This window comes from Corvus kubaryi, unplaced genomic scaffold (assembly GCF_017639235.1).
Source record: "Corvus kubaryi isolate FWS band 111438036 unplaced genomic scaffold, C.kubaryi_AGA036_p1.0 74, whole genome shotgun sequence".
Classification (NCBI taxonomy): Eukaryota; Metazoa; Chordata; class Aves; order Passeriformes; family Corvidae; genus Corvus; species Corvus kubaryi.
The window spans coordinates 15,163,566-15,174,280 of NW_024582061.1; the positions used below are offsets into that span (position 1 = coordinate 15,163,566).

The 10,715-nt window shown below is 50.4% G+C and overlaps 1 protein-coding gene across 5 annotated transcripts; it reads left to right on the forward strand.

Moving 5' to 3' along the window:
* The first annotated feature begins 2,476 nt into the window (after window positions 1-2,476).
* On the forward strand, window positions 2,477-9,703 carry KCTD17 (potassium channel tetramerization domain containing 17). 5 transcript variants are annotated; one of them, XM_042050437.1, is made up of 8 exons: window positions 2,477-2,689; window positions 3,318-3,426; window positions 5,144-5,235; window positions 6,154-6,249; window positions 6,623-6,748; window positions 7,468-7,552; window positions 7,797-8,086; window positions 8,971-9,703. In XM_042050437.1, the coding sequence occupies exons 1-7, from the start codon at window positions 2,477-2,479 to the stop codon at window positions 8,051-8,053; spliced, it is 978 nt and encodes a 325-aa protein (XP_041906371.1). In that variant the 3' UTR covers window positions 8,054-8,086; window positions 8,971-9,703. The 5 variants fall into 5 exon arrangements, with proteins under 5 accessions (XP_041906371.1, XP_041906372.1, XP_041906373.1 ...); XM_042050438.1 differs by having other exon boundaries at window positions 7,797-8,013; XM_042050439.1 differs by lacking the exon at window positions 7,797-8,086 and having other exon boundaries at window positions 7,396-7,618.
* The last annotated feature ends 1,012 nt before the right edge of the window (window positions 9,704-10,715 follow it).

Sequence of the window (10,715 nt, forward strand, 5' to 3'; positions counted from 1 at the left end):
TTTTAGTTGGTAACTCACCCCACACTGGCTTCTTCCTAAAGAGGATTTTCACATACTGTGGGGAAATCCCTGATCTGGTGGGCTTCCAATACATTTTTTGCTGTATGTTGCAGAAGAGAAGGCTCTGGTGTTGGAAGTGGTGCTCCTTGACCTGTTTCCTATGTCTCTTTAGATTTAGCAATTAACTTTTCACCCCATGGCCCTGGGGTGAGCAAGACTTGAGGTTCCAGCCACAGGTGGAGACTGGTATTGATAGAAGAAAGTATGCCTTCAATATAGATCACCCTGGACTTGTGAGCGGCATTGTCAGGCGGGAGCTTGGAAAAGAAGGTGTTGAGAACAAGAGATGGACCCTAAAAAGCAGCAAGAGACTGAGGGGCTGTGAGAGGAGGAAAAGGAGAGGGTGAATCCTTGGTAAAAGAGGGGAAAAAATGAAGGCAGGGCAGATTTCTTGGAGGGGGAGATAAGGGGTTTTAGGCTGCCACCCAACTGCTGCACTCATATCGGAGAGCCACAGTCCTCACCCCAGTTCTGTGCTGGAGCTGCAGCCAGGACAGACTGCAGTCCTCACACACCAGAGTGCAGGGCAGAGGTCTCCAATTTGCTGTGGTTTGACTCAGAGCCAGAATTCGGAGGACAGCAGTCTGACAGCCCAGAGCTGTATTGCACTGTGTGATGCTTCAGCTTGGGTCAGTGTTAGTGTGAGCATCTTTGACGCACTTTACTGCTCAGTGGAGACTGGTCCAAGGGCTGGGCAGTAATTTTGGCCAGAGCCTGCTCCGTATAGGTAGAAAAAATTTTTTTTCATGCTCTCTCTGTTAATGGTCACTCTAGCATTGGTTCAAAATTATTTGAATTTATACCTTGGGGCAGCTGGATTGTTCCTGTGCTTAAATTAGCTGAAGGTCAGCAATCTTGAAACCTTTTCCGTGTTGCCCTCTCTTCCTCTCCTCCCCTTGGCACTCGTCGACAGAAGGAGCAAAGTACACACGCCATCTTTGTTAAGGAAATCCTGGGTGATTTGGGGGAAGGGTGATGCTGCCTTCTCCTGTAGGGAATGATTTGCAAGTAAAACAAGAAGGAAGGATGAGAAGAAAAGGAATGTAAAACATAATGTTTCTCTTTACCCAGCCTCTTCACTCAATAACGCCCCACCTCAAAAACGCAAGAAAAATAAAGTGTTGTATGTCTCTGCAGTGCTGCATTACCCTGTCAAGGAAGAGACAGGAAGTTGCTTAGGTGGAGGAAGGTTTTGAGCCACAGTGGGGTGAAACACCAGACTTTCCTTTCCATTTTTAATGTGCTTGAGCTCCTGGCAAGCACAGCTGTGCTTAGGTGGGAGTGGGAAAAGCAGAGCTGCTGGAGAGAGAGCTTGTTCAGGTAGTGTCCGTGCCAAGGAGCGTGTTTGAACAGAGTCCCCTGGGGCATGAACTGCTGAGCACCACGTTCGGCCTGGCAGGAGCGAGGGACAGAGGCAGGGCTAGATTCCGTAACCCGGGATTGGCACATCGGCCTCGGCGGGCGATACGTGCCTGGGGCAGAGGTAAAACTCCCCACAGAGCTGAGTTACAGTCTGAGCTCTCTGTTGCCCAGACGAGACCAGGAAAGGCAGGAGCCCAGGGGAAGGGCGCGGCGGGTTTGTGCTGGTAGAGCAGCACAGGGGGGAGTTTGTTGAGTCAGCAACTCCTCTGAGCTGGAAGAAAAATTGTTCCTGCCTCCTGCCAGCACTTCATGCAGATCCAGAATACAGTTCCCAGAAGTGTCCCTACATATGTTAGCGAGAAGGCAACTGTGCATATTTTGCTGCAAGGAAGTATGGCGAGTGACGCGGCACTGAGCGGTGAGCCTGGGGTAATGGTGTCGTGAAGGGAATGCTGTGAATTACAGCGCTGAGGGGCTTATCTGCCCACTGCCAGGGAGCAGGTTGTGCTTCCTGTCTCCGAGGAAGCTTGCAGACAAGACCCAGGACTGGAAGCAGGCTCAGTACCAGCCGCAGGGCTGGGGTCGTGTGGTGCAGTACCCTCCGTTACAGCATCCTCATTGCAGGAACAGCGAGCTGGGAAAACTACAGTTCCCATCACCCTTTTGTGCATATCCCTGCGAAACTACAATTCCCAGAACCTTTTAATGAGCCACAGAGGATGTCTATGGAAATAAATTGCCGACGATTTTTGCATAACACCCTGCACCTCCGGAGTGCTGACCGGCCCATGGTTTGTGAAAACGGGAACAGGGGAAAAGCCAGGGAGTGTCAGCGCTGTGGAGCTGTGGTTTCGCCCGCCCCAATAGTCGCAGTGATATCCTCCAGCGCCGAGCAACCTTCCTCCTCTCAGGACTCCCTTGATAGTCACAGGGAAGAACCTGGCCCCCGGGAAACACGGCTGCAGCGGAGGGAGAGGCAGATAAACTACAGATCCCGGCATTCTCCGACAGGCAGCACCTGCGGCAGTCCCTGCACGCCGTGGGGGAGGTGGGGATGAGGATGAGGATGGAGGGCAGGGAGGAGATGCAGGGCGCCGTGGGGCTACGCTGCACCTGGGACATCCCGCCACCCGCTGGCACCCAGGCCAAGTGGGTGAGGCTCAATGTGGGGGGCACCGTCTTCCTCACCACCAGGCAGACCCTGTGTCGGGAGCAGAAATCTTTCCTGTGTCGCTTGTGCCAGGGCGAGGAGCTGCAGTCGGACCGGGTAAGGCAGCTGGGTTGCCTCCCGCACCGTGCCCCACCGAGCACGGGGAGGGCTGGAGGGATGCAGGGACGGAGCCAGACCCCGGAAGCTGCAGGAGCAACTGAGTGAGAAATGCCTGCTCTTTCCCCCTCCTCTCCCGGGAAGGATTTCCCCATGCCAGATCTCACTTTGCTGTGTTGTAGCCTGGCGCCTGCTTTCCCGAGCTGGGGAAAAGAGAGGCCATCTCCCCTTCGCTCCTGTTCTCCTTCCTCTTTGTCACCCCACATCCTGGGTCTATTTCCCAGCTGTGTCTGCCTGACTCAGCCTTGTTCCCTGTAAGGGGATCTCTGCTCTCTCACCCCAGGCCTGGATGCACAGTTGCACAAAGAGACTGAGGCCTATTTTTTGGGCCTTTTCAGCTGGATTGATTCATGCTGAGGTGGGCATGCTGAGCAGACCAATACAGGAGTTAAAATCCAAGCTGGGCTGACTTGGCTAGGGACTCTCAGGGACTCATGGTTTCCAAAAAATCTTAGAAATTGCGGACATTTTTGCTTAGGTTTGTATTTTCTTGTATTTTAGGGTATTCAAAGGTTGGTTACAAGTTTCCCTTGGGTTTTTTCTCCTTGTGATCTATCTCTGTTGCTAGGATGAAACTGGTGCATACCTAATAGATCGGGACCCCACTTACTTTGGACCCATTCTGAATTTCCTCCGTCATGGGAAGCTGGTCCTGGATAAAGATATGGCTGAAGAGGGTGAGTCGTGGAGCTCAGAAACCTCCCACTTACCATCACTGCCATAGTCAGGAAAAATAGGACTTGTTGTCAACCTTGTTGTCTCGTTCTCCTTTTGGGTGTTGATGTGGGGGGATTTCAGCGAGCTATCCCTGCAAAGCATGATAATGTCTCCTTTACTAAAGGGGATTGGAGTGGATGAGGAAGGCATCCTAGCAGGTGTTGTGGCATCATGACTGTTTGTCCAGCAGAGATGTCACCAAAAGAGAAGTAGGCAAGATCTCAGCCTCCATAAGCCATTTGTTACTTGTTCCCAATCTACTTTTAACCAGGCTCTGTGACTGAGTTTTCTATTAATGACTGAGTGTTTCTAATTAGGAATGAAAGCCCTGAAGACCAAACAAAACCGAGCTCTGTAATAAAGACCATCATTAATCAGCAATATGCACTGTATGCTGCTTGTGCTCTGACGGGTTGTGGACTGCAGAAATTCCAGTGGAGCAAGCCAGGCAAACCAATCCCTCATTTGAGGTTGACAGTGGGTCCAGTAGGACGACTCGGTCACATCACAGTGTTACCAGCCAGCAGTTCACAGTGCCTTGTTATTTTTTGGATGCTAGGGCCTAATAAGGAGCCAATTCCAAAGACAGGCTGTGCTGTCCAGCCCTTTCCAAGCACAGTTTCTGCATGTTCATTAGTCTTCTTGCCTCTCTTACATATCTTTACCTAAAGCAAGGAAAGTTTTCTTCAGAATAGTCTTATCAGTTATAATTCCAGAAATATATCCAAGTAATGGTACAGGATTGTAATAAGCACAATTTTGAGGTGTTTTGTCCTTGACAGTTCTTGTAATCCTGAGGTCAGACAGAGTTCATCTGCAGGTTTTAATATCAAATCTAAAACATAAACAGGAGTCCAGTTCATTTGCACTGACTTTTGTTTTCCTGCTGCAAACATTCAGGCTGGCATAAAACTAATCCATTTGGCAATTCATGGCTGAATGAGAGACACAGAAGAGGTCTGAGTGTGTCAGGTAGTGAAGGATCAATCTCCCCACCTACATTTTCTGTGTACTGCCCTGGGGACATGTGAGTGTTGGCTCCCAGCCACCTTTCCCTTACTAACCCTCTGGGAACCAGCTCCCTTTTCATGGAGGACTGTTAGCAAACAGGTGAGTCTCAGGAGAGGTGATGGATGCAGACACCATAGAGAAAAAAATCAAAACTTTGCTGTTTACCTGTTTTGAGTTGAAGAACAGGGAAGAGAGCCAAAGATCATCTAAAGTCATATGGGGCTGCAATTCCAAGTGGCCCAGGAGGTAAATTAGGCTTTTCTAGGGTCTTTTGATGACTTGTCAGAACCAGAAGTTGTGGTTCTCTGCCTTAATAAGAGTCTGAGCAAGGTGATAACAAGTTATCATTGAGAGAGACTGAAGCCTACAGTTGTTCTCCTTGGCCAGTTATCTGGGAAAGGTATTAGCAGTCCTCAGCACAAGCCTTCACTGGCAGTGCCTGTTTTGTAGTAGCAGGCAGCATAAAGAAATTGGGGTGAGCATTAGAAACAGGATGCAGAGAGCCAGGTTTCAATTCTCTGCAGTAAGAGTTTCAAGCCTGTTAAGAAGTGAAGCAATAGTATAATTTCTCTCTATGGACCTTGTGAAGCTCAGAATTGATCATTTGCAAGTTGAAAAATAAAGATGGGCTGTTAGCTTTGTGGTCCTTCTGTCTGTCTTTCTCAGGGATCCTTGAAGAAGCTGAGTTCTACAACATCGGTCCTTTGATCCGAATAATCAAGGATCGAATGGAGGAGAGGGACTACACAGTAACACAGGTATGGCAAGATAGAGTGGGGTGAGGAAAGCAGGGGATGTAAAAAGGGAGAAAGATGAGTCTAGAGGGAGAGAAGACTTGAGAGAAGCAGCAAGGAATGGAAGGAAGCAACTAATTAGAGATTATGTGCTAATCCCTATGCAGCAAAATTTTGCAGGGGACAAGCTACCACCAATTTAGTTACAATAAACAAGTTGCAGGTTTGTTTTGCATCCCCAGAAGTAATGCTGGATGTAGCCCCTGAAACTAAATCAGCTTCTCTAGCTTTTGGAAGAAGGCAGCTGGTTGCTGTGGGATATAGAGGAATGTTTGTGAGGAGAGCAAAGGTGTCATGGAGGTGTCATGGTGTGGGGAGTCCTGGGAGTGTAATCACAATGAAGGGCATGGTAATACCTGTAGAGAAACCTGGAGGAAACAGGTGAAGAGATGGCTGTGAAAGAGTTAAGTGCAGATAGGGAATCAATCCTGTGGCACAATCACACCCTGTCTCGGCCAGCAACCTTTGAAAATCTGTCTTAGGGGGGCGATTGTCTGCTATCTCACTTTTCATCTTGTCTGCCTCAGGCTGTAAGCCTCCAGCAACACAGTCATTTTGTGCTGAAAAACCCCATTAGCCTTTGTTGCATTTGCAAAAATGGTTTTGTAATGACAAGTACAAACTCCCCATCAAAAGAGGCCAGTATCTTCTGGGGACAATGCAGGAAGCATTTAGCTCAGTCCCTCCTCTCCAGAAGAGATACTGTTCTTGCTTCCAATGACAGCACAGTATGAAGTTGTTCGTGGTTTCCACTCCCCTTTCACCTGGGAATGTGGGGAAGGACAGGTCTGTCAAGGAGGGGTATTACCACTTCATTCTGCAGGAGGGGAGCAGCTTTTAGCATGTGACTGTTGTCAGTGTTCGCTGCAATTTTGCTCTCAGGTGCCTCCTAAGCATGTCTACCGTGTGCTGCAGTGCCAGGAAGAGGAGCTCACTCAGATGGTTTCCACTATGTCAGATGGATGGCGCTTTGAGCAGGTATGGATAAGGCAGAGCAGGGGGGGAAGGAGTGGTTTTTTGGGGAAAAGATCATGGATACCATACAGTTGCCAGGCAAGGCTCCTTCCCTCTCTGAGAATACTGGGTAAGTCATTGACTGAGCCATCACACTGGCTCTTTCTTGCCCCTTTCTAGAGGTTTAGAGGATACTGTGTGAGGCCAGTCTGTTTTGCATGCTGGCTGACTTCTCTCCTGGTTCTCTGTGTTGTCTCCTCAGCTTAGTTATGAGGCCTTTCCACTGGGATTATGGATTGGACTTGATGCTGCATGGTGGACTTTCTGCCTTGCTCCTCAGGTGGAGTGGATGTTTTCAGGAATGTGTGCTTGTGATTCTTGCTCTCATCTTTTCTAGCTTGTGAACATTGGCTCATCCTATAATTATGGGAATGAGGATCAGACAGAATTCCTGTGCGTGGTCTCCAAGGAGTTGTACAACTCCCCCAATGGCCTGAGCTCTGAGCCCAGCCACAAAGCCAAGGTGAGATCAGCTTTGCTATGGCCCTGCTCCCATTGCCTATGAGATCCTCTGCTCTTTGCTCCTTCTCTCTTTTCTCTCTCCCCTGCGACAGTGGGGCACCTTAGTGGTGAAATACAGGGGCCTGTCCTGGTGTTCAGCACCGTGGCATTACACCCAGTGCCGAAAAGGAGGAGTGTGTGTGTTGGAAGGGTGGTGTGCGGCTGTGTGCGGCAAATGGCTTTAGCAAGTCACCCTGGCACTTCTCATGCTACTCTAACATCCCCCTCATGCCTCCTCATGCCCATTCTGTGTGTGTCACTGCCTATAGGGCATTATTTCCCTGAAGGTTTTGCAGCATTGTCTTTCCTTTTTCCGAGTCTCAGCCTGAGGGGTGGATATCTCCTGCTCCCCTTTTGAGGGAAGGACAGAAACATGTGGCAGTGCATGACACCCTGTAGACACCCAGGATGCAGGAAGGAACACTAGCAACTGATGGCAGTTGTTGGGCGGTGGGGTCACAGCACTTGTAAGTGGGTTAGATACCCTGACGTGATACTCCAGAGGAAAACAAGTCTCTCTGTTCCCTGACCTAGAATTGTGTTGGCCATGGGGAAAGGTCCCTTTTTATTCCAGTGTTATGACGATTGCTTTGTTCCGTTGTGTGTCAGAAAGAACTGCCGTGGCTCATCTTGCAAGTATCTCCACTCTTTCTTCCTTTTGTCCCGCATGCTGGGCCACAGAGCACAGAGGAGGACCTGGAGGAGGAAGAGCAGGAGGTGGAGGAGGAGGCAGAGGCAGAGGCAGAAGCAGAAGCAGAGGAGAAAGGTGCAGCAAATCCCTGAGGAAAATGATAAAAATAACCCCCCAGGCATAGACCCGTCCACCTTTCTGGTGAGAGCTCACAGCTAGCAGCAGGGAAGGACTAGAGCAGGTGTGGGGTGTGGGGGCTGTCCTCTCCAGGAGTTGGAGTCTCTCTGGAGATAAAGCTGATAGGGGAGAGCTGTTACCATGGCTGCTGCTTTGTATTTTAAACTGTTTGGTTTATCTACGGTTTTATTTTTATTTGCAGACTGTCCATCTATTCGGGATTGTGCTAAACTCTCTTCCTGCGGACCCTCCCTCCTGCTCCCTTCCGTGTCCATCCCAGCACTGTCATCTACCTCCCACATTGCCTCACTTGCCAGCCTCCAGCATCCTTCCCTCTGCTCTCTTTGTTCCCCAGGGCTCAGAGTGGTCTCTGCCCAGGGCCCTGTCTCTCTCTGCTCCTCACTTTTCCTCCTCTGCAGGTATGTTACCTGTCTGCACTCCCAGCTCCTGCCAGCCTGAGCTCTGCATGAGTGACTCACTTCCCTCTTGTGGGTATGGCCCTGGTTTGTAGAGCTTGGGGAGGGGAAGGAGGGAGGTGTGAGGTTGACTCATCCCTAAGATGGCTTTACCTATGCGTGCCTTTACCTGCCAAGCAGATCCTATGGCTCTGGACCAGAGGCTCCGGCAGTAGAAAGGAGAGCGCAGCTGGGAGAGGGGTGGAAATGAATGCAAAGCAGGCAGGGGTGGTTCAGGGAAGGGGTGGAATTTTGCCACGTGTCTGCGTGACACACATGCCAGATCGATTCTCCAGGCTCCGTCTGCAGCTCCTTTGCCTGCCAGCCCGGGAGCAGTTTGCAGAAGGCAGCCTGTTGTTTTTCCCTCACTGGGCTTTTCCCCCACTGGCTGTGCCAGGGTGAGAGCACAGTGGGAAAGGTGGCAAAGGCAGAGCAGAAGCAGCTGGTCCCCATTGCAGATGTTCTCACAGCTGTGTGCAAAATGAGCCTCTCTGCTCTGCCTCCTGGTTAGGAAGGCTGGCTGGCCGACATGCATGGGGCTGGGTACGGAAAGCATTAGAAGGATTCCTCTCCATACTGCAAAACTGTGAGGCTCTTGTTAAACTGGAGATGCTCAGTGCCAATCTCCACCTGTCCTGATGGAGGGCACTTGTTAGCTGGCTGACGTTTCTCTCTCCCTCTGTTTGAAAGCCTCCTTGTCTATGGCTGTGGGACCTGAGTGTTATTATCTTAAGACTCGGTGTATGTCAATCACATGGACTTTTTCTTCCTTTTGGTCTGTTTTCCCACTGTCATTCCTCATCTCTTTTCTTTTTCTTCTGTTCGTGTTTCCTGTCATTTCCCTGATTCTCACTCTCCCCCCCATGCTCAGTTGCCTTTTTTTCCTACCGTTGACTTTGTTTCTCTTTCTCTCTCCTCTAGCTGTTACAAGCCAGAGATCTGAGGACATGATCTGAACACTCCAGTCCAGCCTTTTCATTTCTTGTTTATATCTTTATTTTTTTACTGCAGTGTATGGCAGCCCCTTGTCCCACAGTGACACCCCCAGCCCCCTTCACTCTTCACATGCAACCATTTTTTTTTTACAAACTCAAGTCGGAGGCCTGAGCTTCCAGCCCTGGAGGAGGGCAGATGCTCCATGGAGCCCCTGGGCTGCTGTAGGAGCTGGAGCCCACGGCCCCCTCCTATGCCTGGCAGTCTGGCTTTCCTTAGTGTCACAGTGGCCCCTGGTGGGGACATGAGCGATCAGCCACTGCAGCCTGCGGTCCCTTCGTGAGCACCCTGGATGCAAATGGGGACTGAAATGGTGGCAGCTGTGGAAGAACCAGCCCTTGCCCTTTCGCTGTTGCAGGCAACTGGTCTGGGCATGTGGCCCGCGGACAAATGCAGAGCCACCGTCCTTTTCTGGGCCACCTGTATTGCTTGGAGGTGTCCCTGTGCTGGGTATCATGTTCCTTGGTGCCTCCCTCCCTGTCCCCCAAAGCAGCCCTGTGCCAGCAGTGTGAGGAGAACGGTGTGCTTCCTGGGTACCAGGAACATGCTGGTACCTGATGTTGTGTCAGCCAGCACCAGGAGATCCCAGTTTTGGGGAGCGGGGTGTTTGCTTCACTGCTATGTCTGAAGACTCCTGAATAAAATTCACAGTCTGTTCCTCCTTGCCGCCTCTCATTTCAAGTGGCAGGAATTCACTGCTGGTGTGTAAGGGGGTGGGAGTTGGAGAAAAGGAGTTTGGATTCATCACCTGGAGCCACCAGAAGCTGCTTGTGCTGTGCCTGTCTTCTGGGGGCTGGAGGTTCTTCCCACTGTCAGTGCGTGTCTGTGCTGCATCCCCACTGCAGGCAGCTGGGCTACAGAGCAGGTTTGCTTATTGATATCTGCACCCTTAAATCATGACAATCAGTGAGGACCACCTGTCTAGCGAACGTATCGACCCCAGGGACATCTGGGGTAGCGGGTGGGCAGGGGTGTGGAAACTTTTACCAGTTGCCAGTGCCAGGACTGGAGTGTGGTCAAAAACATACAAACCTCAAGATAATTTTTAGCAGAGTGAGGCAAACTAGAGCCAAAATAATTCTCAAATTAATTTTATTTCTAATTCCAGAGAGTGGCTAATTGTGTACACACACACACACACACACACACACACATATCTTTAGTTAAAAAACCAAACCCACAGCAGTTGCAGTTTAAGCCCTGTGCCCTGAAGCCTTCTCCTTCACCTCCTGGATTACCTGAGATAGAAGATGGAAGCAGTTGAGACACCCTGATGTTAAAGGTATTTGGAAGGGCCAAGGGAAGGGGATTGGAGTCTGCTCCAGCATTTTTACTGGGGGAAGTGCAGCAGTGGAGGTTGGGTGCTGCTCCAGCAGGGAGGCAGGACACGTGCTTGGGGGTGCAATGCTGGACTCATGCCTGGGAGTCAGTGAGATGTGAAGAGTTGCCCGGCTGAGCTGAACAGCACACTGAACAGCACACGCCAGCTAAGAAAAGAAGCAATTAGGGAGATGGAAGAGGAGGAGTGATGGGAGGGGAAGGGGGATGAAGGATAAGCAGCAGGAAGGAAGAGGGAGGCAGATTGATTTCACAGTTACTGGAATCTCTAACTACATCAGTCACATTTTCTTTCAGCAAATGTTCCAGCATAGGACTGTGGCTGAATCACATGG

Bases quoted from the DNA above. Each gene is read 5' to 3' on its own strand.
- KCTD17 (XM_042050437.1), top strand. From the start codon at position 2,477: ATGAGGATGAGGATGGAGGGCAGGGAGGAGATGCAGGGCGCCGTGGGG. The intron at 2,690-3,317 runs GTAAGGCAGCTG...CTCTGTTGCTAG, and splicing joins AGGAGCTGCAGTCGGACCGG to GATGAAACTGGTGCATACCT. The intron at 3,427-5,143 runs GTGAGTCGTGGA...TGTCTTTCTCAG, and splicing joins TAAAGATATGGCTGAAGAGG to GGATCCTTGAAGAAGCTGAG.